This window comes from Ambystoma mexicanum, chromosome 1q (assembly GCF_040938575.1).
Source record: "Ambystoma mexicanum isolate Mex_15411 chromosome 1q, UKY_AmexF1_1, whole genome shotgun sequence".
In the NCBI taxonomy this organism is placed as follows: Eukaryota; Metazoa; Chordata; class Amphibia; order Caudata; family Ambystomatidae; genus Ambystoma; species Ambystoma mexicanum.
Window position 1 is genome coordinate 688,414,113 of NC_090922.1, and position 27,127 is coordinate 688,441,239.

At 44.6% G+C, this 27,127-nt stretch overlaps 1 protein-coding gene across 1 annotated transcript in view; it reads right to left on the reverse strand.

Annotated features, from left to right (window-relative positions):
* The window catches only part of LOC138535309 (retinoic acid receptor RXR-gamma-like), a 1,109,202-nt gene that overhangs the window by 54,583 nt on the left and 1,027,492 nt on the right, over positions 1-27,127 (reverse strand). Inside the window, exon 8 of the mRNA XM_069641285.1 lies at positions 21,200-21,332. Coding sequence (XP_069497386.1) covers positions 21,200-21,332 — 133 coding nt within the window. The remainder of the gene's footprint in view (positions 1-21,199; positions 21,333-27,127) is intronic.

Consider the following 27,127-nt stretch of genomic DNA (forward strand, 5'->3'; position numbering starts at 1 on the left):
TATATTCATCACCCCCTTTATGATTGCTACAAGGAGGGCTTCTCTCCTGACAACTTTGAGTTCATTATACTACAACAGTTAACTAATGGTAATGTCTCTTATCCAAGTTTCTCTCTTTCGGAAAGCTTGTTTCCCTTTTATTTATTATTGACTTTCATTGGCTTTGGAAATGCTGGTTGTATTGTTCGAGTAAACCCCCTCTTTACTTTGGGAATGATGGTTATAAACATTCTTCATTTGGTCTCTCTCAATATAAGGATTATTCAAAATCCTTAAATTCATTAGTTCAGTATTAAAAAGTGTTATTTCCAGTGAGCTGTCTGTTACGGAGTGCCACAGGGTTACCTAGCATAGGCTAACTCACCGGTCTTTCCCTGCACTTCCGTCTGAACCACCGCTGCTTCAGCTTCTTCTTCTCATGTTGATACAGGGAGTCTGCTTCACTCCTCGCTTACTCCGGTGCTTGCCAGCCACCGAATAATGGTACAAAATTAGGAGAACTCCTCTCTCCCATAGGACATCCAGTATCCACACCTCTTTCCACTGCACAATCTCTGCACTTCCCAACTCCTACTCTTATGAGTCTCTCTGCACTCCAACTCGCAGCGGCGGTCCAAGCATCTTCTTTCTGCTTCTGCTGCTCCCCTGCTGCTGAATTCTAATGGCCTGCATCTGAAAGGGCTTTAAATATTCAAATGTCCCACCCAGGTGTGGGCCATCAGAACCACTAAACCGAGCACCACAGTTCTGCACCTCTGAACCCCTCTTCCTCATCTCAGTACTTACAGCACTATCGGACTTGAACTCCTTAATGTTCTTGTTCCTTTTTCCATCACTTGTTTCAATTTTACAATAGGCCATTAAGACCGTAGGATCATTAGGTAAGTTGGTTAGAGGGTTCTCCCAATTTTCCTGACATGAGTCCCCTTCCATGTGATCCTTCCACAGAACATAACCCCCAGGGTCTTAATCAGGAAGCGTCTGCCTTTCCCTGGCTGCATGAGAAGGAATCCAGGCCTGGGTCTTTGGGATGATCACCACTGATTCATCACAAAACATTGCCCAAGATTTGCCAATGTGACAAGCAGCCATTATCCAATTGCTTTCTCTGGCTATTGTCGTAGCCTGTCACTACCTTACTGTTATTGTTCTCACAGACTCTCCAGCATACAAGGACTGAATTACACTGATTTGGCATTGGAGTTTTCTGCTGGTTTTATGGTAAGTGTTGGCACAATTGCAGCTTTCCAAACATATTCCGGCACTCTAGAAGCAGCTAAGTTGGGCGCAGATCTTCTGGCCCACACTTAATATTTCATCTAGTGGGAAATACTGGTTTATGAAGTGGGAAACCACAAGATGGAGGACCTCAGCATCTATGATCTTTTCAAAGGTGAGCGACTCAGCAATAATTGTCTCTGGAGTTTGAAAGGCATCACATACTCTGGTGGGGCCTTTCATTCATCCCCACTACTGGTTATGATGCCTTTCAAACTCGGATTGAAATGACTCAACTTCTTGGGAAAATACGGTTCAAACTGCTAATCATGAGATTTACAATGTAAAAGAAACAACTGGGCTACGTGCCCATTCCAAATTACATTGCCCTCCACAGAGCATAACTGCTGAGTCACTCACCTTTGAAAAAGCCCTGCTAAAGAAACTATACAAATGAGAAAAAGCTGTATCTAAAATGTACACTATTTGCTACATAGCCGAGAAGTGGGCCGTAGACTCTCTGAAGAAAAATAAAACAATTGTCATAAAACTTGCTGACAAGGGGGAGCCACAATACTGATGAACAGAAGAGACTAAAAGAATATGTCGATGTTACTTCTAAATGATCACACAAGTTATAGACGTTTAGCAAAAAATCCAACCAAACATTTGAAATATTGAATTGGTCCCATCATAGAAGAAGCCCTTCGAGAGGGTTTCATTAGTCCAAAAGAAGCTGAATTTGTGACACCTCAACATCCCAGAATACCAGCCTTTTATATGCTCCCTAAAATACACAAAGGGAAACTACCTCCAACAGGCAGTCTGATATTCTCTGGCATTGGTTTAATCTTAGAGCATTCATTCCAATATTTGTTTTTCATTCTGCAAGACCAGATTCCCAAAACGTGATCTTACATAAAATAATCAACTACTATGTTGATTATAGTCAAAACTCTCAGTGTCAACCAAGAAACCCAGATCCTAGTGACTTTGGACATAGAGGAACAGGAGACTAATCGAGAAATACCTGCAGTTTTCCTCATGTTACTTGCTGAGATTGCATCAACAACAATGTATTTTATTGAAGAGAGAATTTACAAACAAGTATCGGGGACAGGCATGGGAGCAAAGTTTGCCCCTTGGTTAGCTAACTTACATGTGGCAGAGTTTGAAGTACAACATATATATGCATACCCAAATTTGATCAATAACTCAATCCATGTTTGTGTGTGATACATTAATGACATATTTATGATCTTTAATGGTGATGAGGCACAACTAATATTGTTCTGTAGCTGGATTCATCAATGTAATTTCTTCCTAAAATTCACAAGTAACTCACACAGGACACACATTCACTTTCTAGACTTGTTAATAACTGTAAATGGAAACAGTTTGAATATGTCAGTATTCCATAACCCAGCTGATAGTAATGCCTTATTAATGTACAATAGTTTTCATCCCAAAACCTCTTGAGATAACCTCCCATTTGGCCAATTTCTTAGATACAGACAGACCTGCTCGGAGACACAAAAATATGAACACAAGGCAAAAAACCGAACAAATAATCTTGCGTCCAGAGGGTTCTTGAAGAAACTCTGAAAAAAGGCAACTAAAAGAGCACAAGATACTCCACGTGAAATCACCCTAGCACAAAAACACTGGCTGTAGGTAGAGCAGGAAAAAATGACAGCAGTACTTATCTACTCCTCACTTCTAAATAAGATCAAATGAGAGATCATAAAACTATGATCAATCCTTAATGCAGGTAAAGTCACAATACCTACCACACGTTTTGCAATTAATGACATCCTTATACAAGCTGTGCAAGACACAGAGACAAAGGAAGAGAACCAAACGCAGTGCTAGTTATGGACATACATATGCCTGGTTGGCCATGCACTGTGTAGATCATGCTCAGTGTGTCCTCAGACAGAACGGAGCATGTCTGTTGACATAGGTAGAAGGTATGAATTGGGACAAAAAGAATTTACGAACTGTAATTCACAAAACATAATATATCTGATAACCTACCCTTGTGGCTTACGTTGTGTGAGCATGACCAATCGACTGATGAGATGAAGGTTCACAGAACACAAATCGTGCATACGTACAAAAAGATTGACTACACCTATGGTTGAACACTTTATTCAACAGATGGTTGAACACTTTATTCAACACAATCATATAGCAGAACAAATACGCTGGACAATCTTAGAAAAAGCTAAGAAACCAAAAAGAGCAGGTTATTTAGGTGAAGTTATATAACAGAGAGAACAGAACAGGATTTTCCAGTTACACACTGACCAAGGAGGTCTTAATGAAGGGATACAATGGCATGACTTTGCGGTCAACTGAACCTCCCCTTTGGAGTGGTACTTCATCCTGGCGTGTTCATCGTGTCCTGAAAAACATGCGAAAACTCGGTTTTCTTTTTTTTTTTTAAATTCTATTCATCGAAAATTTTATTAGAGTGTTCACTTGAGAGTAAACATAAACTGCCACAGATTTATCAACAGATAACCATCTATGGAGGATGCATATCCAGAAGTCCCTGGATATACAAGAAATAAAACATCAGTGTGCACCATACATGTTTGTCGTATGACAAACTTAAGAATTGGTCGTTCTGTATGAAAGACGAATAAACTACCTTTTAGGGTCTGCAATATCAGCAGGAAACAAATGCTGCATGGCACAATACAATATTTCTTGATTTTCTTCTCTAAAAAACACATCACATAATACTCCCAAGATCTATTAATAATAGCTGCAATAGATTAATGTTTACTGTCCAAATTATAATGATGTGTATTGTGGACAGTGGCTATTTTGAGCAGATCAAGTACTTTCAACATGGCGCTTGCTCAGCCCCCCTTTTCCACACTACGTATTACAATTACAATTACGAATAGACTCCGTACAAAGCAAATACACCAAAGATGGGGATTCCTTTAGATTAGATCTGCCTGGACTGTGCCTTAAGAGTTCATGCAATTTGCAGCTCAACATATAGGAATGATGAAAGAAGACCCCGCGGCCTGAATAAAGGCAGTGGCTGTGTTGAGTGGAAATGACGGAATAGCCCATTGGACCCGGTAGATGGTGCCTAAAGTTCTGTGATCCCGAAAAGACTACAGGCAGCGATGCCAAGACGCCATAGGTAAGAGCCCACTCCAGAATCAGTCATATGCTCCTAGCCACCACAATACTTGTGTGAAGACATTAGTTAATGATGCCATCCTATATGCAGCCTTCTAGAGAGTTAGCTGCTCTGAAAATACTCAGCCAGTACCATTTTACTTTTCAGTGTGAAGAAGTAATCAACACATGTGGTGTCTCTCCCAGAATAAGACAAATAATTAACAGAAGAAGATTTTATTAATACAGAGTAGGCTGGGCAACAAAATATGCCCAACAAGAAAGGTAATAGGCACTAGGGTCTAGTGATTTCACCAACAGCCGTACAGACTGTTATTGGTCTAGAAAACAGGTCAAATCCGAATAATCATTACAGGTTCTTCTTTCTTTCCTCTCTACTGCAATAGTATGATTCTAACCAAACTCATAAGAGATAGGAGGCTGAACGAATAAGATGTTATACTGACCCTGAAGTACAACAACCTAGATATTTTGCTGGTCCTGATAAAAGAGACACCATTCATTAAGTTGCTGAAACCAGTCGACTTTGTTGGTGGGGGATATCGTTTTTCAAATGCTCACAGACGACCGAGCCCTAAACACAATACAATAAGGATTTGAGAATAGACAACACTGATATGGTTACATCTTCAATTAAGGGTCTATTACATTTGAAAATCCCCATTTGAATGTACCTATGACAGCAGGCCTTTTTAGTTAAACAATGGGACTTGATCACTGCAGAAGATGGGTGACTCTGGAGGAGAGGTTTCTGACAATAATAGACACAAGTGTATTTTTAATTAAATGTGTTTTATAATAGAGGTTCTCTTTCTTGTCTATCCCCTTTGGATAGGTGGCAGAACACTGAAGTCTTGGAGATAGCTTTGCAAATGTGGGACAGGATTGTTCTTCTGGAGCAATTACATTTGGTTAAGTGATAAAACACTTCTGAGACAATTATATAGGTTTTTTCCCTTTCTTTGGCGATACAGTCAGAGTATCTACAACATTAGATCTGTTGTCAGCTTCCACAAAGCCCACTTGTAAACCCTGATGAGTGAGCCAATGTGCCACAACCTCCTTTACTTTCTCCCAGGGATTATCTCAACTGTGGAACCTGCTATCAAACCCGTTAATAAACAAGGTGAGTGGCTGAAAAATGGCATTTGGCGGTTGCAGCCCTGGGCTTTGCTGGCAAGAGCTACAAGCATTATAGGGATGGAGACTCAGTTTCTGGTGATCCATGAAATCAGTGCCTTGAGCACTAGGCCAAGTGTCCATTGTTAGGTGGAGATTCAAACGCTCACAGAGCTCCAGTGCCCTTCCCATTGTCTCCACAAATTCAGTCCCAATGTCGTTATAGTCATAGAGGCATGACACTGAACTCCTTGTTAGGTACGAGCGACTCATAATTTCATATAGGTGATCAATAAGATCAAGGAGCCATCTGAATCCACAGTTGTCTACAAAGGAATGGGGCAGTAAAGCTGTTGCCAATGTTACAGTAGATAGTGTGACAAAGGCAGTGTTCTGAAAATTATTGTAAAAATCTATGAATCAGTAATATTCTCTTGTGTAGTTGTACAGGAATATGGTGCAAATGTGCCCTTTACCTACAGTGTAGGGGTACTAGGTGGCTGCCCTGCACCACTTACCTTTTTCCAAGCATGCAGGTGATGCTGCCTTTGTTAGGTAAGATTTCCACAGAGCTGGTAAATCTTCCTTTCCTGGTTCAACCCCTGAACTTTTTGCTTTTCTAATGGGATATTTTTCATTAATACCTCAGTGAGTGGGAACCTTTTTCCACACTCACCTAATATTTAACTCTTTTTATGGGTGTCATTTTTAAGACTCTCCATAGTGTCTTTTTAAAGTTATCATGTTTAACAACTTATTGGCAATAAGTGCCTGTTGTTGCTGGGTTGCCCTAGGGGCTTCCCATTTAACTTTCTTGTGCTAACCTTGAGTGAACTACGGTTCCGAAGGGTAGAAAGGAACTTTTGGTTAGGTGAAACCAGCACACCCCACCTTAAGTGGAGTGCTGGGGAGATACAATGTATCCCCTTTCACATAAAAACTGTAACAATTATGTTTCAGTGACAAGCTTACCTTTAATGACTGGTGGCAGTGATACCTTTTACTTATTTGGTGCACCTTTACTGCGGGCTGTGATCACAGCTACAGTAAAAGGCAACTAAGGGTGCTCATTTGACCAAAATGGCCGCTGTCTTCTTTTTCTGCCATTTTATTATTTCTTGTCATTTCTTGTTCCTTCCCCTGACATCCAGGGTGGGAATTTCCTTTGTGTGATTTTTGTCTTCGGCGAGAGTCCCCCGGACATCCCGCCCAGGCTCCAGTCAGTCTGTAAGCACAGGAAGTGGGAGATAAGTCTATAACTTCCCCATCCTTTGTCATACGCCTTGCTTCAACCGGGACAAATCCCAGTGGGGGGCTGGCTGTCCTGATTGGACAACCAGACTCCCCTTTCTTGTAAAATGGGGGAGAGAATGCAGAGGTTGTGCTGTAGTTCCTCATAAATACTGGAAACCTGGAAGCTGATGTCATGTCGACCACTGGAACAGAAATCCGAAGAGGATGACAAAAGAAAAGTGGCAGAGATGTTTCCAGCGACTGGAGAGCCTGCTGTGTAACCAGAGCCTGCTGAAGCCCTTTCTTCCAATCAACGTGGGGTCTCCGAAAATGAAGGCCCGAACCCAGAGCCTGATGAGACCCACTAGAATCAAGAAGACCTTTATTTTGAGCCATACCACGGGTTGCTGCGATCTTGCATTCTTGCAATACCCCAATACCCTGGGACCTCCAGCCACTGTGCGGTGCATGGTCTTCCGAATTCCGAATCACACTGAAACTTGGTGGGTTTCTTGGTGTATCTCCAGAGACACAAATCTAGTCCAAAAAGTCCCCTCACAAGTGTGCTGTACCTTTGTAACAGCGAGAATTAAATCACGATATTCTGTCTTCTTCTGTGCTCCTTGAAAAGGGCCAATTCCCCAGAACCGCATTCAGCCATGAGGGAAATCTTGCCTAGAGCCTTCTTCATCAATCCCTGCTGCAAAGTCCCTTCTGAGGTCTTGTGTTCAGTCTCCAGGACAATGAATCCACTGACCGGGTATTTGGCTACAGACCCCAACGTTCTCCTGCTGCAATCTCTTCTTCATTGCTTAGGTACTGTGTTGACTTGGGTATATACTTACCTTAAGCCTGTTGGGATTTCTGTGTAGCTTTGGGGTATTTTCTGCGATTGGGAGGTCCCTTGTTCAGTGCACCCAGTCCCACTGCTCAAATCCAGCTGGGGTGTCTTCTGTGAAGCCCCTGGACTCTCTTCTAACTTTAAAAGTAAGGTACTCACCTGTTTGCCCAGTTTTCCTAAGTAACTCTGACTTTTGCTACTAAAGAACTTATTCTAACACTGCCCGTTGGTCACTAGTCCTAGTGACCCCCCTTCTGCCACTGAGAACACTCATGCTTCAAGAATAAGGGAAAGACTTTGAAGGGATTGGGACTTCTGCCTAGAAAAGAAATCAAGTGTTTTACTTACTTGTAAAGAGTTGGTTGGTAATTGTAAATCTAAGAGTGAAGAGTTACAAAAGTTCTTACTGATCTTGAATGTGTGATGCCCTATTCTCAAAAGTATGGTTAACATCTTGTCTTCCTTAAACACTGTGTTGCCAGTTTAATAGAAAGTAGATGTGAAGCTATTTTACTCTCCTGTGATTACCTTGTGCCTCTTTACAAAAGTAATGTGTTGGTTTCACCAGATTATTCCTGTAGGGTATTTGTATGAGTGTCCTCCAACTGTTGGTATCACCAGGTTAGTCCTGGAAGGATAACTGTATGAGTGTCCCCCAACTGGGTCTTGCTTCCCCTGACTTGCTGCTAGCCTGTCCTTAATAAGTCTACATTAGGTTGTTGCCTACCTAGAGTAACTATTCAGTAAAGTGTGACATTGGGTTTTACTTTACCCTTCATTGTGAAGTTAAAGTATGTGGGTTTTACTTACTGTGTGCTAGCTGTGTGCCATCCAAAACAAGTTACCAGAGTTATTGGTTACCTCAATCTGGGGTTCCCTGATTTCAGAAGCATCTGTAATTGTATATTACATCCTTAGGTTTTACTCACCTGATATAACTGTGCGATATGATAAAAGTAGTTATAGGTTTTTACTGCACCTAGGATACGTGTTTCACTATTCACCAAAAGTATATTGTCCAGTTGACTGTTTATGTGATTTGTTCCAATAGTCACTGTAAAACTGGAAGGGCCTACTGCCCTTGTATTACTGAATGTAATCTGAAAGTAACCATTGGGATTTTACTCCCAAAGAATAGGCTTGACCTATACTAAATGTGTATAACAAGGTTTTGTCTTCCCTAGAATTACTGTTAGGTGTTCCAAATAAGGTTTAAACTTGGGTCTGTGTGCTTTCAAGTATAGTGTTGTGTGTTTATACTGTGACCTCTTATAATGTTTTAGTACTTACTTAACCCTAGATTTATCTGGGCCTACCTGCATTTAAATAAATCCTTTATTTTTGCAATACATAGTGTTTCAGTGTTTCTTTGGATCATTTGTATTACAATTTCACTTGTACTGTGTCTACTGCACTCTCTCCCGCCTAAAATCAGTCTGGCTGCTCTGTCTACACTACCCTAAACTTAGGTGGTACAGCCTTATACTAAGAGTGGAGTTTTGTACTGCCTCAGTTGAATGGTTTTTCTAAGCCCTTAGATGGACTTCAGAAAATCTGTCCTAACAGCCTTATGTAGCCGAAAAGGAAGAGGTGTCCAAATTGTTACCTGTCTTCCCTCATAGGATACCTTTCTTTCATTTCTGGCAGAGGGCAAGAGGAGCTTGCAGAATTGTCTATGTAAATAACTCCACATCGCAGAGTTTTTGGGAGAGCTAGGATGGGCCCTTATCGATACTCCTACTTGGGGTCTGCTCTGTGTAATTTGTAGATGATACTGGATGTGTGCTCTTGACAAAGAAGCTAGTTCAGTTGATGTGACTTACTCAGAAGTTGTAATACTGGTAACATGTGTTTTGTTCTGGCCATTCCTAAAATGCACTAAGCTTGCACAAAGGAATTGTCTGAACCATGCTTCTAGTTACAGTGCAAGTACTTGACAATTACATATGTTCATCAATGCATGCACCCACCTCTTTTGTCTCTTTGTCTGCCTCACTAAATGGGGTGTTGTCAAAGTAGAGGTGTCTGAGACTCAACCTTGAATCAGTCTATAGAGCTTAATCTTTGTCATGGTCTTCATTGTAATTTGTTTTCAAGAAAATCAGAAGGGTTAATTTAAATGAGTCACTGCATCTTCCTGATTGCTTTATTTTTTGCAAAGCTGATAGAATACCCTACCCCTCTTGTATCTTGATTCCTGGCAACGCAACTTCCTGCTTCTCTTCCTGAACACCATCCACTTGCAACTGATGCGTGCTCAATGGTGCTGCATGCACAATGACATTTCTTACGGATGCACCATATTCTTTGGAGACAGACAGCACTATTCCTTGATGCGAATGGAGACCTACATAGAATCAATGCTTCTCTAATTTAAACAGCTACCGCTGAGGCAGATGAACAACCGCCAACATATACATTCATCCTTCAATGGCTACCCTGTCCCCTACATAGTTTGGACCCTGAAGTAAATTCTGACATATTCATTTATTTCACACTTCACTTGAAAAATGCATGTGGGTTTCTCAGTGATTTGCCTTTCCTGATATGATATGATAGGCTATTTATAACGCGCTTAATACCCAGAGGTTTCTAAGCATGGACCTGGGGATCGAACCTGTGTTGCTCCATGTCGTCTTGCTTCCAAGGCGAGAGCATGTTGCCCCTAAGCTATCCTCCCGAGACACCTAAATGCATTTTTGGGGCTTTCAGTGATTTGGCTTTCTGCTCTACTACAGAATGGTTCTGTGGTTCTCAGCGCTTGGCCTTCCTCTATGCCTAGTGGGTTTCTCTGTGCTTTGCCTTCTCTTCTGCTGACAAAATGCACGTGAGATGCTTAGTGCATTGGCATTCTCCTATTACAAAATCTCCATTGGGTTCTCAGTGTTTTGGACTTCTGCTCCTCCTACAAAATATGCATGGGGTTCTCAGTACTTTTGCTTTTCATCTATTATTAGTAAGCGCATATACGGTTCTCAATACTGTGTCTTGTCATGTACCTACACAATTACATGGGATTCTCGTGCATTGGTCTTCTCTGTCACCTACACAATGCATGTTGACCTTCTCAGGTGCCTCATACATGCACTTGTGGTTCTAAGTGCTTTGACCTTCTCAGGTGCCTCATACATGCACTTGTGGTTGGTTCTAAGTGCTTTGACCTTCTCAGGTGCCTCATACATGCACTTGTGGTTCTCAGTGCTTTGGCCTTTTTCTTAGCCTAGTAAATTATTTGGGGTTTATGATTGCTGTGCTATTACCAAAGCCCAGTAAATGCACTTACGGGTCCCAGTGCTTTGAATTTATTGCCACCAGCAAAATGGACATGGGGTCCTCAATGGTTTGGCCTCCTCCTCGGCAATAAAATGAATACAGGGCTACGAATTGCTCTGCCTTTTCCTATGCCTAACTGCTTTGCCTTCTCCACAGCTTCCCACTGCTTTGCCTTCTCCTGAACTTGCAAAATGCCTATAAGGTTATCATTGCCTTGCTCTGCTCCTCCACCTACAAAGAGCATGTGGGGTCCTCAGTGCCTTGGCCTTCTTCTACCGCAGGTGCATTCACATGGGGTTCTCCATACTTTGACAGTTTTCTGTTCCTAGAAAATGCACATGGGGTCACAGAGCTTTGGCATTCTCTTACACCTGGTGAAAGAATATGGGGTTTCACACTTTGCCTTGTCCAGTGCTTACAAAATGCACATGATTCTGAAGGCTTTGGCAACCTTCTTCCTCTAGGGGGTTCTCGGTGCTTTGGCCCCCTACTACACTTAGTAAATGCATGTGGGGTTCTTATGGCTTTGTACTTCTCCTCTGCCAATAAAATGCACCTGGGATTCTCAGCACACTGGCCTCCTCATATGCCCTGTAAACGCACTTGAGGTTCTCATTATGTTGACCGTCTACTATGCCTAGTAAATGCACATGGGGTTTTCAGTGCATTTTGGCCTTTTCTTCTGCCTAGTAAAGTATGTTGGACTGCCTCTCTGCCCACAATTCACAAAAGCAAGAGGGTTGGACTGCCCCTCTTCCAACAATGTATACCCCCAACCACCACCCTAAAATCACACCCAAAATAATCACAACCTAACTCTACCATGGCCCAATTATTGAATTAATTCTACGGTAAACTAACTAGCCTGACATTCCAAGGTGGCTGCGCTCCGTGAAGGCGCACACTCTTGAGCTCCGTCTGGGCGGGAGGAAATAAGGAGACAGAAGCAATCCAATTGTAGCAGGAAAAAAGCCCTCCCAGCCCGGAGACACACAGAAAAGGCAGGAGAGTAAATGGAAAGGATTTCGGACAAGAAGCGCCGCCGCAGCAGACCAGAGAACCGAACCCAACGCAGAGGAACATCAGAGTAGGCCCCAGGAATGAGACTGGTGGCCAACTGAAGCAGAGATTGAAATAAATACTTCTGAATACCTCTGAGTCTACAAAACCCCTGTTCACATTTGCGAGCACAAAAGAGCTTCAATTGAAGGTTGCGGGCTGCAACAGTGCAGAGGTGGCTCCAGAGAGAGAAGCGCCCGGGGCACTGCACATGAAACGGTGGGAAGCCCTGAAATAAATAGCATGGAGAATAAGCATGACAGTCTCATTCTCACGGCGTAGGGGGCAAAGTGAAAGCTGCATCGAGTCCCTCCACACACCAAGTAAACTCGGTAGGCATGGGGAGTGTAGAAGGACATGAGTCGGAGGACGGACACAGTAGCGGCACACCTGTACAACGCAGAGTGGGGGAAGAAGCGTTGAAGCAGCAGCGAGCCCCGGCACCTCCATTCTACTAGTCCCACATAGACATGGTGTGGCCTGGCATAAAGCAGTGGCATCGGCTCATGGACAGCAAGGGAACCCCACATTTGTAGACCACACCAAAGTAAACATTTGCATAGACGTTAACTGCTGGCATCACCGGTTGATACGCAAAGGACGCAAAGGAGAAGCGTGACACCGGGAGAGGAGGACAGAAAGCCAGGGACAACTGAGGCCAACACACGAGGAAACAAAGGGTGAGTGGTCAGGGCAAGGAAAGCTTACGAAAGATCCATAAATTAAAGGACAAGACAAGCCGTAACCCCTCATTACTAGTGCCTTCATACCAAACAGTAATTCTCTTTTCCTCCTAACTACATAACACATAAGAGAGAGGTGGAGCAGGAGGCAGGAGAGTAGTCGGACTACGGTCCACCTGGTTAACACGTGTCATGGAAAGCAGTGCGTAGCAATCCCCCATATCATGGCAGCAGGAGAAGTCTCTCCCCCAACCCTGTAGCAACCAGAAGACGGCAGATCAGTTCCATCCACCGTCTGAAGGAACCGGACTCCCATCTCGAAGGTACACAGGGAGTGAACCAGAAACAAAGCGCACACAGAGGGGGACAGAGGGGAGAAGACTCTGCAAGAAAGGAGAGGGAAAGAGGTGGAACTAGAAAGGGGATACAAGTTACTGTAACGGAGCACCTGCCATGTGGGAGAGTGATTAAACCTACGGAAGTGCACCCGCTGAAGCCAGGGGACAACGAGTGACTGGGGCAAAGGGTGGAGAGAGGAGCTGGAAGGGCTACACACAGTGGCAGACTTACATTAACAGAACTTGTGAAGCGCAAGGGGAAGACTAGCACATGGGGACTTCTGAAAACTAAGGGGAAGGCAATTCGAGGAGAGGGTGACTAAAGAGCCCCCTCCCCCAGGAAACGAAGCAACTGGGTCACACTCGGAAGTAGCGAACATGGAATAGTAAGACAATAGACCAAGAACATACATTTTACATCAGTTCTGGGCCTGTGTAAGAGGGAGGAAGAAGCAGTGACCAGCAGGACGCAATAGAGGAGAAGGACTGACAGTGTAGAGGGTGCACACACCTCCAGCATGGCGGGCAGACTACAAGTGAATGACATTTGAGCAGCAGAGCCCCCTCCTGATCACATAATAGGTGGTGGATCACCTGCAAGCGCTCGAGTGAGTCCCCAGATGCCAGAGACTAAACCCAAAGGTACCCCAGCAAGAGCAAAAGGGTCAACTATACTTCAAGAGGGGCAGCTGGAAAGGTGCTCAAGGCAACAACAGCAACTACACACTCAAATACCCAAATCAGTAAAGGAGACCGAAGGAGTGGTGGACACAGAGACATCACCTACGATGGCATTAAAAAAAGGAGCTGCAAGACTGTTTGAAGGGAATGGAAAATAGGATGCTTGAATCCTTCCAGGAGCAATTTGGGAAAAAGAAGGAAGAACTCAAGTCATCTCTCCAGGAGGTCAGAAGAGAGATCAATGACCTGGAAAATAAACTGGACGTGGTTGAAACTGGCCTATCTGAAATGTCTGAAGAGGTGAAACAGAGCAGCATTCTACTGTAACAGGTAGGCAGAGCCACTCGTAACCTGGAAATTCCGGCAGAGGACCTTGTAAGTAGGTACTGCAGGTCCGATATAAGGGTCAAGGGACTGATTGAATCAGTCATAGACAGTGACTTAAAAGATGCTAGGCAGCACTGTTTCAGCAGCCTCCTAACCGGAACGCAACCCGAAGAGGTACGGATAGATAGAGTGCACAGAATTGGCCCTAACTGGAGAGACCCGGGGGCTAGACCACGAGACGTCCTAATAGCTCTAACCTCATATACCCTGAAGGAGGAAATACTGAGGGCGGCAAGAATGCAACAGGACTTGACAATCAACGGAGCCCGAATTCAGCTGTACCAGGACCTAGCACTATCGACATTACACAAGAGTAGACTGGTGGAGCCGGTCACGAAGGCCCTAATGGCTAAACGCATAGCCTATACATGGACATTACCATTTGGGCTCCTCTTTACGTGGAAGGTAAGCAGCAGTGGATCACTATGTGTGAAGAAGGATTATCACTGTTGCAGATGGATGCAGACACGAATCAAGAGGATCAATACCCAAAGCAAGGCACTTCAAAAGAAGTTGCCAGACTGTGGGATTGGTAGACAGATAAGAGAACGAGGTGCGGAAGGGAAGTAAAAATGTCAGGTTATTATTTGAAATGATGAATGTATGGGTATTAGAGGGTCTGAAATACACCCAGGGGTGTAAGCTAACAAAGTTGGGCCTATGGGGGAGGCAGAGGGCATCACAAATACTAAGCGACATTCCGCAAGAGCCTTGATTGGGGTTATTTGCGGCTAGTATTTGAGAAGTTTGGGTGTGGCCCCAAAATCACTAGGATGGTTCTCGCAAAATTTCAAATCCCAACAACAAACTTTCTGATTAATGGGCAAAGCTTGGCACAGATCAAAATACAGAGAGGCACGCTTCAGGGCTGCTACCTATCTGCTCTAATTTCTGCACTGGTTATGGAGCCCGTATGTGGTAGTGGTTAGACAGGACCAGGGGATTCTGGGGGTAACTTGTGGGGAGACAACACATAAAATTGCGCTCTATGCAGACAATATATTGTTATTTTAAAAAATCACTAAGGACACATTGCCTAGAGTGATGACAGGTTACAGGAATTCACCACAATATCGGGTTCTACTATAAACTACTCAAAATCCAAGGCACTAAATATAACAGAGGAGCAAGAAGAGATTACACAACTGGGCAAAATATACCCTTAAATCTGGGAAGAGGAAACTATAGAATGAATACCTGGGGATAAAACTGACGAGGGAATTCAAATGGCTTGTATGGAGAAAACATAAGACCACTTTGGAAGCAATTACAAGACAATTTGCATAGGTGGGATACCCAGGAGCTATCCTTGTTTGCACTAATTACAGCAGTTAAAATGATCCTGATTCCCTGATTGCTTTTTGTCCTAGGCTCCCTCCACAGAAAAAAAATACTCTGAATGATTAAGGAACTACAAACCACAATACTCATCTTTGTATGGCACGGAAAGAAGCTGAGGACACAAAGGAAAATCATGATACGCCTGACACTCCTGGCTGGACTGGGGGTCCCAAATATAGAAAGATATATCTTGGCGGCACACATAGCGCCGATGTTGAAATGGGTAGGACAAAACATACCAAAAGGTTGGTGCAGGATAGAACAAGCGTTTCGTCCATTCCACTGAAAGCGCTACGTGCTCTCAGCATGGAAGCCTGGGGAGCGAGGAACAATTGCTGGAAGCTACTAAGGTTTCTCTGCGGGGCTGGGATAAGGCACTTAGAAGGAAGAAAATACAGCAAGGACTAGACTCTGGGCCTCATTACAACCCAGGCGGTAAGTTACCTACTTTACCACCATGGTGTAAACTATGTTTACACCATGGTGGATGGCGGATTTACCGCCCCATTCCAAGGTGAGTGGGGCGGTAAATCCCCATTCCCCATTTACCCTTCCCCATTCCCATTTTTGCCCCATAGGGCATAATGGGAGTGGGGAAGGCGCTAATTACGGCACCATAAATTACGGTGCCGTAATTAGCACCAAGGCGGGTTAGCGCCTTGCATTTTAACGGCTGCTAAAAGCAGGCATTAAAATGGTAATCAGGCGTTAAGGGTTAACGGCGCCGACGGCGCCGTTAAACCCTTAACGCCTGGGTTGTAATGAGGCCCTCTATCTCCCAACTGGCACATGATGCAGACTTCACCCCAGGCAAACAGAAGAAAATCTGGGAGGATTGGGCGGGAGCAGATAATATTGATTTAAAGGAAATATTTCAGGGAGGAGTCCCCCTTCTGTTTGAAGAATGTAAACAGAAAGTTGGTACTGGGGAAAAAGATAGGTACAAATACATACAAATTAGACATTGGGTCTCCCAAAAGAAGGTGAAGGAAGCTGGTACAAGGACTCCAGCGGGGCTAGAATTGACCATGCAGGAAGGGATTACTTCTAGAGGGATAGCAAGACTATATAGGTTGTTAGCGCGCAAATGGGAGACAAGCTTTCGTATAAAGAAAACTGAAAGATTTGGGTGAACCAATCACGCAAGAGGAATGGGGACAGATTTGGGGGAGGGCGCACAAGATATCTAAATGCACATCTATCAAAGAGACAGCTTATAAATTCTGTTATAGATGGTACCTGTCCCCCGATCGACTACACGGCATGAATGCAAGATATGCCCCCTGGTGCTGGAGACTATGCGGAGGGAAAGGGGATATATACCACACTTGGTGGACATGCCCGAAAGCGGGTCATATAAAGGGGATCACGGGGGTGCAATTACCGGTCTCACCAAAGGTAGTGTTATTGGGGGCAGTAGTGGAAGGGCTATATGCAGCAAACGGGCACAACGCCACACTTATTACACATTTGCTGAAGGCTGCACGTATGACATTGGCGCAGGGGTGGAAAACGGTGGAGGGCCCAATAATCGCATGGTGGTGGGTGAAAATCTGGAGTGTGATGGCCATGGAGAAAGTATGTGCCCTGAAAGCCGGACAATAACTGAAGTTCTTGGCGGTATGGAGGCCCTTTCATGAATATGTGAAGGATAGGGAAAACTGCTTTCACAAATGTATGGTACTAAAAAAATGTCATTTGTATTGAGCAAAAGGAAAGGAAGGCATTGGATCGACCTTCAGGGCAAGGACGGGGAAGCGCTACACCTAGAGGTGGAGGACCAAGCCATACAAGTTAGGGTTAGGGAGGAATAAGGGAGAACGGGGGGATTCCTCATGCACAGGACGAGGGCTGGATATTATACCAGAGGGGAGCACAGTAAAATGGTGAGAAGTATATCTGCTAGATACTACTGCTGGTGTAACTGTATGTGTTCATGAATGAATAAATAAAATTTGTAAAAAAATAAAAAAAACGAACTAGCCTACAAATCCCATCCCTAGCACGTCTGAGCTGCGCTTGTCTCTTCAAATGCCAACCATCGATTGTCCTGATTTTCTACTTGCCTGCTTTTATATAGTTTCGAGATGCAACCCAGTTGGACCCCATATCTCACTAAGTTTGACTTTGGCTAAAGCTATAACAATTCAACGGGACAGACTTTTACCCAAGCCATATCGCTCATGCTTATTTGAGACCAAGACATCCACACACTTTAGTCTCTGTGGAGAAGAGAAGGAGCAAAAAGGTTGTGGGCGTGCAAAAGATAGCCTATAAAACACACCTATATTCCAGGCAAATTAGCTTTTGGTGCAGCTTCTGGAAAGCAGAGGTATGCACATGTCTCCAATTGTTATTGAAGAACATTTCTCTAAAATATGATCTCTTCCCCTTGTGTGTATTTTGACACTGCCATCTGTCCCCGAGATAGCCTGTCTGAAATTATTTAAAGTAACTACTAGTGTTCTTATACTGGCTTGGTCCAATCTAGTTCCAACTAATTTGTCCTCTGGAATACATAAAAAGGGCAAATAACAACTGGCAAGTGTTTCATCCGCTGTGACTGATCGGAAGAATTCATTGGCAGTGCTTTGCTATCCTATCTCTCTACTGCTCACGGTCTTAAGAGGAAATTCACCTAAACTTCATTGTAAACAGGTGTTATTTCGAACATCCGATAGCATTAAAGTTATCTAATATCTTCCTTCAAAGACCGTCTTAAATTTAATAATTTTGTAAAAAGGTATTTAAACTCACATTTCGGCCTCTACAGTGTGAATCATTAACCTTGCCCGCCATCTTTCTAGAATGGTCCCAGTATCTCTACGCACCAATTAATCAAATTGTTGTGATGTATGCAGGCACCACTCGCAAATGGTCTCACTTGGTGGCACCTACATTCTAGAAATTCTTATCTGACAACTTGTGTTTCTCATGTAACCCAGCCATTCTCCTTTGATTAGCCATCAGTTAGAGCGTACCTATGTATACATTAGCAACATGTGCCTCTGTGCATTCAGTCCCATAGTGCCAATAAAGCCCTTGACCTGTGGGGGGAATGCTGCATTTGGGGGGAATTCTGCATTAAAGGGGATACACTGCTTTTTTGGAAAAATGTAATATGTATTGGAATGCAGGAGCGATGTTTAATAATTATGATAGCATTTCAGTTGTTGTTGCAATGCTTTTACCTCACCAAATATAAAGTAAATTGCTCAAAACGTACCAGAATTCTTAAAAATAATACCTGAGTGCTTGTGAATATTTGTTTTTGTCAAAACAAAATGGGCCTGATTCCCAAAGAAGTTTTCAACAGGATTTCTCCATTAAAAAACACTTTGGGGGTCATTATGTACCCTGGCTGAAGGGGGTTAATGGGGCCGGTAGAGCTGCTGGCCCCGTTAACCCCCTACCGCTTCATTACAAATTCTCCTTGCGGGACCCGCTAAGGACGCCTGGTTTTACCAGGCGTCCTTAGCGGGTCCCGCGAGCAGACCAGCATGCTAACAACGGGCCCGTCATTAACGGGCCGGTTGTTAGCATGCTCCCCATTCCCATTGTGTCCTATGGGGGCTCGAATGGGAATGGGGAAGGGTTCCTGGAATGGGGAAATATCGGGCTTCCAAGGTCGGAATGGCTCAGTATTTCCCCATTCCAGGAATCCGGACCTGATACACGGAATGGGGGTAGCCATGCCGCAAATAGGGGCATGGCTACCTCCAGGCTCGTAATGACCCCCTTTGTCAATCAGGCCCAATGTACTTTATTTGCAGTTGCAGTGCATATGGCTTGCAGAGGCAGTAGCACCAGAAATCTCCCCTCGCTCCATGCTTCTTGCTCCTCTTTTCTTGTACCAGCCCAGACCGATGACACTCCAAGCTTCTTCCCAGCCCCCACTCTCTCTACGGCAGAGGTCTTCAAACTGTGGGGCGCGCCCTTCAGGGGGGCGCGGCCGCATCCCAGGGGGGGCGCGAGAGCCCAGCAGCATGAAATGTAAAAAAAAAAAAAATTTTTTTTTTGAGTTTGGAGGAGAAGGCCAGGGGTGGTTCACACGGTCGGACTGGACCATAAAACTGACTCGGACACCAATGAAAAAGTGGCTTGCAGTTGCAAATGGATATTCATTCCTTTAGTCACAGACCATTTGAATAGTACCCAAGGGGGTGTTTTGTGTCAAAATTTAAGCAAATGGTGATAGTTAAAGAATATTTATTCAGCAACAATGGTCAAAACTACTAGCTGCATAGTGAAGTAACTCAAAATGGCCCACATTAGCCAAAAAAGTGGGCCGTTTTGATTGGACTGTACTAGCTCCTTGCATTTTTAGTACGGGCATTGTCCTATTGCCCTATAGGCCAGTCTGAGCCTAGCAGCTCATCCATAATGGCCGAGGGATATCCTCCCAGTGGCCCCCTCACCCATTATGGAAGATCCGAGGTGCCAGCCCAGTGAAACATTGAGCACTCCCTCAGCTGCTTTTTCCAGCTGTGGGAGTGCTCCTGGGCTGGCTAAACTGTGTGGGCCTCATTCCGAGGTGGGCGCAAAGGGATTACTGGCACCAGTGCCAGTAATCCCTTTGGGCCCTATTCCGAGGTCCCTCAAACGGGACCCGCAAAGGGACTTCAGAGCTAATAACGGTACCGTAATTTACAGTACCGTTATTAGCGCCTTCCCCATTCCCATTGAGCATGGCTTTTCAAATGGGGACTTACCGGTCCCGCAAAGGTCGTAATAGACCAGTAAATCCCATACCACCAAGTCGGTGGCGGTACCGGTATTGGGGCTAGTCATGGCGCTAATAGCGCCATGACTAGCACCAACCTCGGAATGAGGCCCTGTGTGTTTGTTTTGGTCCGAAGAGCTGATTTTGGGGATTGGGGGTAGAGTGGGGAAGGAGGGTTGTACAACAAAGGCATTTTAAAAAGGCCTTTGTTGCACAATCCCCCTGCCCACCTGCCAAAATCAGCTCTCCTTCTGAGGCGCTGTGGAGCCCAGGGGACAGGGATGGTATTTATTTTACTGGATATCTCTCATAGATGTCCAGTCAAAAATACCATGCTTTCCCCTTTGGCCCCCCAGCGCCAATTGCAAACCGTTTGGCTTTTTACCCATTTCTTTTAAACTATGCTGTAAAATGCAACATTTTAACCCATTATTTTAAAAAAATTCACGGGGGGAAACCCCCCGAACCTCGCTTGATTGGTTCGGACTCCCTTGCTGCGCTCGGTCGCTATGGCATTTGTATGGGAAATATTTATGCCGCTCCACTTAAAAAAAAAACAGATCCCACTGGCCCTCGCACTGTGATGGGAATGTGGGGGGGGGGAGCTCAGGAACTGTGGTGGGAGCAGGATGGGCGGGAGCACTGGGATAGTAGTGGTAGCAGGGTGGGAAGAGCCCAGGGACTCGGTAGGAGTGGGATGAGGGAGCCCAGCAACCGTGATGGGAGCATTTGGGGGAGCCCAGGGACTGTGCTGGGAGTAGGGTGCAGTGACGGCGCTCAATATTTCATAGCGATTGCACATACTGTCCATTTGACATTTTTGGGGGGGCCCCGCCTGGCCAAACTTTGCTCAGGGGGGGCCCAGGCCAAAAAAGTTTGAAGACCACTGCTCTACGGGGCCACAAGGAACAAACATTGTTTTTTGGTTTTATCCGAGAAGGATCTTTTTCTTGTTGTTCTGTCTTTTCAAGTTAAAACCGAAACTTGGCAAGCCTTGTTATAGACCCTGGTCTGTGATCCTTCACAGGATTTCTGTTTGTCTGCTTGAGCAAGGACTCTCTGCTGAATTTTTTGTTTGAAACATTCAGTTATTTACAGTGTGTTTAACTGTAGGTCAGGAGAAAGCAAAGATAGCTACCTGTCAAAGATGGACCCCACACCAGCACTGTGCGCACTGCTCCGGTGGACGTGTAGCCCCGTGGCAAGAAGAATGCCATCTTGCACGGACACAGAGCGATGAGAAAATGAAGCGATGAGCAATTCATTCCAACCTGAAAAGCAAAAATAGAGAACATTACAAAGAAGATCACCAGATTACAAGATCTGTTTATAGTTGTTAATTCCAAACACAGCATGCTCAGCAATAAACTTTGATATGCAAGTTGTGCACGCGTTGTACCTGCATAGATGCAGTCCATTCACACTCGGCTTTTCCTTCACTTTCATGTACATAATTCAGTTGGTCAGTTGAAAGACAGACCTAGTTTTATCATTCACTTAAAAAAAATTGAAAATAGTAGGGACATTCATTTTTGACGTGTCTCTCCCGTTATATTGTCAAAAGCTGCTGGTGAATTTATAAACATGTGCAGCGTAAATATTGTCGGATGGCTTGATTCTGAAGCGCATACAAAAATCGGAAAGCGTGCTTCCAGGAGGAACACTTTCCCAAAAAGCACCATATTCTAACAAAGAAAGAATGTGGTGTAGGGGCAAAAAATCCTCAGCTTTTACATGTGCCTGATTACAGCCTAATGGCCTCACTAACCACCGGGAATGCAAGACAGGGATTGCGAAGTGATTCTCCTGGCAGATCCCTGCTTTTTCATTTCAAGAAACAAGAGCACAAATTTCACTCCTGTTAGGCACCGTTCACCACCGCTGCACACGTTTTCCCTTTCTAAAAATAGCATTTCGCAGACTGAAACACCCTTTTTCCAAATTGCTGAAAGCCTAAGGGCACTTTCACACATTAGAAAAGTGGCAGTCTTTAAAGAAATGCTCCCTCCACAACAAGGTGTTTTTAGCAACTTTTGCTGCAGGAAACATGACATTTCCCCTCCAATCCATCCACCCACCTCAGAATTGTGCCAAGCTAAACAATGCCATCAGACGTAATGCACACAATTGTTCTTGTGCTAGTTGATAAAAAATACAATCTGAACTGCCCTAGAGTAAAATGAAATCAAAATTGCTTTTATATTCAAGATTGAAATCAATACAACATTACAAGTTTCTCCAACGATACAGCTGATTGTTCCTCAAATAATCAGGGGACTGTTAAAAAAAGGGCAATTGATACGCCAACAAGCCTGGGATGTTTCTTGGATACACCATGGTATTTAAAAATAAGCAGAGTTCAGATCAATGTGTCAGCCTGCCACTTTAAACACTGGGATAGACAATTCTAATTTGACAATCGGTTTCAAACTATTTAAAAAAAAATACATTTCATACATGAGGAACAATCCTCTTTTTGATCACAAAATAACATACAATAGATGAGAAATTAAATTGGATTGGAAGCAGTGAGCTTCTTACCATGGGGTGAATTTAAGGGACATTCTGACTGGGATATGGAGGGGAGAAAATGGAACAGTCACCGGGGACAATACATAGATTAAGGAAAATGAACATTGGACATTTTTAAGTGCAGGTAGGCGGTACAGCCAGATGTGCTCAAGATGTGACCATGATGGGTGAAGTGGTGAAGAGTGGAGGCATAGGAAGTGATGGACAGAAGCAGGTCAGAGGCAAGGGAAAAATGTTAGCTAGCAGGCAGATGAGAGGTCGGTTAACAGGGTTAGCCAGAGGTGAGGAGGTAGGCCTTTAGTGAGGCTTTGAACAGATCCATGTGGACTGTTTCTCAGATGTCTGGTGGAAGAAAATTCCATGCAAGTAGAGCAAGAAGAAAGAAGGAGCGGAAGCGAGTGGAAGCACAGGGAGTCTGATGAGCCACAAGAGTAGTCGAGGAACCAGATCAGAGATTACGAGAAGGGTTGTAGAGTTGGCTAGAGGAGGATAGATACAGTGGTTCCTTACCATGGATAGATTTGTGATCCAGGAGAAGAACGTAAAATCTGGCCCTGTTTTGCATCATCAGCCATCCACTCTGGTGATGGTACGAGGAAGTAGCTGTGAAGTGATGGAGTTCAAAGTGAGTTCTGGTAGCAACGCTACTGATCATGTCGAGAACAGAGAAAGCGTAGTTGTGGAGACCAAAGAGGATGCTCGCAGAGTAGTCCTGTTTAGAGAAGGCAAGAATGGTTAAGAGATGCTTGGCAGTGTTTGATTGAAGGAGGTGCCTGATTTACCTAATTTTAGGAGGTTGAGGTGAGCTGCTGTTCTAGTTTTGGAGATGAAAGTAGAGAAAGTGTGAGAAGTGTCATAGATGACATCAAGGTTTCTAGCTGAAGAAGAGTAGGGGCGAGTGTGGGTTGGGAACTGGATAGGCAGAGGTAAAGATTGGAGAGGACGTTTTTCAGGGAAGAAGAGAACCTCTGGGTTGGAATAGTTTAACTCAATCAAATATTAAATGGCAGAGAACCAGATTGAAATGTTGACAGAGATATCAGAGGGAAGTTCAGGCAAACAGAAAACGATTTAGGTGTTGTCTGGGAAGAGTTGGTACGAGTACCCAAAGGAGGAGAGTAGTACCCCAAGATCAGAGGTTTTGAGTGTAAAGACGATTAGACCCAAGACAGACCCTTGCGGAACACCAACATTTAGAAGAGTGAGCTGAGAGGTGTTGTTGCTCCAAGAGCTAGAGAATTGGCGAGGTGCAAGGTCAAGGTCAGATTAATCCAGGCTAATTAGTGCCTGATTGCAGATTACTGGAAGAAAGAGAGTATTAAGAAGATCAGAGTGATTGACACTGTCAAAGGCAACATACAGGTCAAGGAGAATTAGGATAGAGAAGTTTCTGTGGAGAAACAAGAGCTGAACACTGTAACGCTCACCTGGTATCCACGGGGACATCACTCAGCCTGTTCTAACCTCTTACAACCCAGAACCCTTCCCTGGAGGCTATTCGACTGGAGACTGGGTCTGAAACACAGGATTGGTAGAGTTTAACTCCCTATTGTCTCTGTGTGCTTGAACCCCTTTTTCCCCGGGGTCCAACCCTTCCGTTTGATCCACAGCTCCCCTTGTTTTCTTGGATATTGTGCTCTCCATCCTGCTTTCAGCACAGGGGCGCGTTGATTGATGCGGGCTCTTTGCTGCCTAGTTACTTCACTGGCAAGAGTCCGACAGGTAAGTATAATGAGTCTTTTGAACAGTTCTCTAACTTTGTTCCTTTCCTTCCTTAGATGATGGCTGGCGTCCGGGCATGGCGGCGTGCTGCTGAGATGAGTAGCGCTGAAGGTGAGTGAGAGCACGATGCTCGATGCACCCCTTTCGTATTTTCATTGAACTGAGTTCTTTTTCTCTGTCTTTTAGGTGCAGCGACGTTTTCAGCGTTGATGCCGGTTATGAAGAACAAATGCGGTGGGTAAGCACGGTATGCAGCACCTCTAGATGTTTCCACGCTAAACTGGAGTGTCTTTTCCCTCTTGCAGATGGATGAGAAGTTCCGGAGACAGAGATCCCCCAGAGTGGCTGGGATTATGGTAAGCGTTTGAAGCTCGTACAGTATTTAAAAAAAAGCGAAGATTTGCAGAATCTATTACTAATGCCTTTTTTCTTTTCATTTTCCTTTTCCTTACGAAGCGGCGTGCCGGGATGGGAATGACACAGCCGAAGATTCCCGCAGAGCAGAAGGAGCGATGAATGATGGGCAGAAGCGCCGCAAGGTAAGGCTGTTCCTAACGGTGTTCTTGTTCTTGCAGGATCAGAGTGCAGAAGAAAGATGCAGGCCTACTGGAGACCGATCCGAACACAGTGAGTGTCACGCTGCAGGTGCAGAAAACGCAAACGTGTTTCTCAGCCTGGGCGTGGTTTAAATAGTCTCTGGATATCCCAGGTGTCTCTGGGTTGAACCACACCCAAAAGACTAGACCGCACATGCAGTTCTGGGAACCAAAATATGGGTGGGCATCCATCTTGTCCCCATCAATGCAATACAAGTCCAATCCCCAATGTTATCCTATGGGAGTGAGTGAGTCTGGTGCCACAAGCGCCAAGTTTGACTCCAAGTGGGTCTTTGGAGGGATGGAGAGGCTCTTGAGGGCCATGTAGGTGATCATGGCCTGGCTCTAGCCTGACATCTTGGAGGGCTGGGGACATGAGGGACAGGAATCATGACAGCACCCCCCCCCCCCAAAGGCCCCTCTCAAGGTCGCTCTTCTTTCTGGTCCTGGTTTGGTTGGATGGTTTTGATGAAATCGTCTAAGCAAGCGAGGTGCATGGATGTACTCACAAGGCTCCCATGTCCTGTCTTGTGGACCATACCCCTTCCAGTCTACTAAGTAGTATAATTTGCATCTGACGTACTTTGAATCTAGGATGTCCTTGACTTCGAATTCTGGCTCCCGGCGACTACTACTGGCTGTGGTGGCATTGCTACCCGGGACCCAGGTTGAACAGGTTTAAGGAGAGACACGTGGAACACAGGATGAATCTCAATGTTTGACGGCAAAGCTAGTCTGACCGCCACAGGATTTATCACAGGGGTGACGGTGAATGGACCCAGGTATCTTGGTTGAAAAATTCGGGTTCCTTTAATTGACACGTGTTTAGACGCTAGCCAGACTTTGTCTCCCACTTGGTAGTTGGGGGCCTTTGCTCAGTGTTGATCAGCAAACTTCTTTTGGCCATTCTTAGCTTGAAGTAGGTGTTCAGCTGCCCTTTTAAAGGTTTGAGAAATGGTTGTGTGCAAGGTTTTGACTGCTGGCATTTCCAGGGTTGTAGGAACGTCCATCTTAGAAGTACATGGGTGCCTGCCATACATGGTATAAAAGGGTGTCTACCCAGTGCTGGTGTGTAGGGAATTATTATAAGCATATTCAGCTATCCATAATAGGTCGAACCAGCTTCCTTCAGCTTGGTGTAACATGCAATGCAGATACTGCTCGAGCGTCTGATTTGTTCTCTCAGTTTGACAATCTGTTTGGGGATGGTGACTAGTGGATAGCCGGATGTCGATCTGGGCCATAGAGCAGCATTTTCTCCAGAAGTTAGATACGAATTGAGTACCTCCGTCTGAGACCAAAACTGAAGGAAACCCATGGAGCCGTACGATGCCTTCAAGAAATACCTTTGCCAGAGTGGAAGCATTCGGGAGCCCCTTAAGAGGAATGAAATGTGCCATTTTTGAAAATAGGTCCACGAACACAAGAATAGTGTTAAACCCTTGACTGGGTGGTAAATCAGTAATAAAATCGAGGGACAACGTGTGCCAGGGTGCTGACGGGATTTCAAATGGTTGTAATAGCCCAGCCGGTTTCTGCTTGGATGACTTGTTTTGAGCACACACTCCACAAGATAGGATGAATTGGATAATGTCTTTACGCCACGTGGGCCACCAATAATTGGGCCACCAATAATTTCGTTTTACCTTGGATAGGATTTAAGTGATTCCGGGGTGGCCCTCGATCAAGAAATCATGATAACAGGACATGACTTGTTCTCGTAGTTCTTGGTTTGGTAAGAATAAACAATTCCTGAAGTCGGGCAACTAATCTTTTATCATGTAATGTTCTTCTTCTGCTCTCGACGCTTGTAATTGCTCCGGACTCATCAGGTTTTGGATTTCTTCATGTAATTCTTTCTGAGTTATGGTTGCTGTGATTCCTAGGAGCTTGTCACTCGGGATAATTGCTGTTGGGTCAGGGGTCTGATACCCTTGGTCTTCCACCCCCACATGGGAAAGGGCATCGGCCTTCCCGTTTTTCACACCTGGTTTAAATGTAATCACGTAGTCATATTCAGCAAAAAAAAGAGCCCAACGTAGTTGTCGTGAAGATTGGGCCTTTGCCATTTTTAGGTACTGGAGGTTCCGGTGGTCAGTTAATACAGTGATTGTGTGTCTGGCGCCCAAGAGGTGGTGCTGCCATGCCTTAAAGGCTGACTTAATGGCTAGGAGTTCTTTGTCTGTGATAGCGTAATTGAGTACAGGGGATGTGAA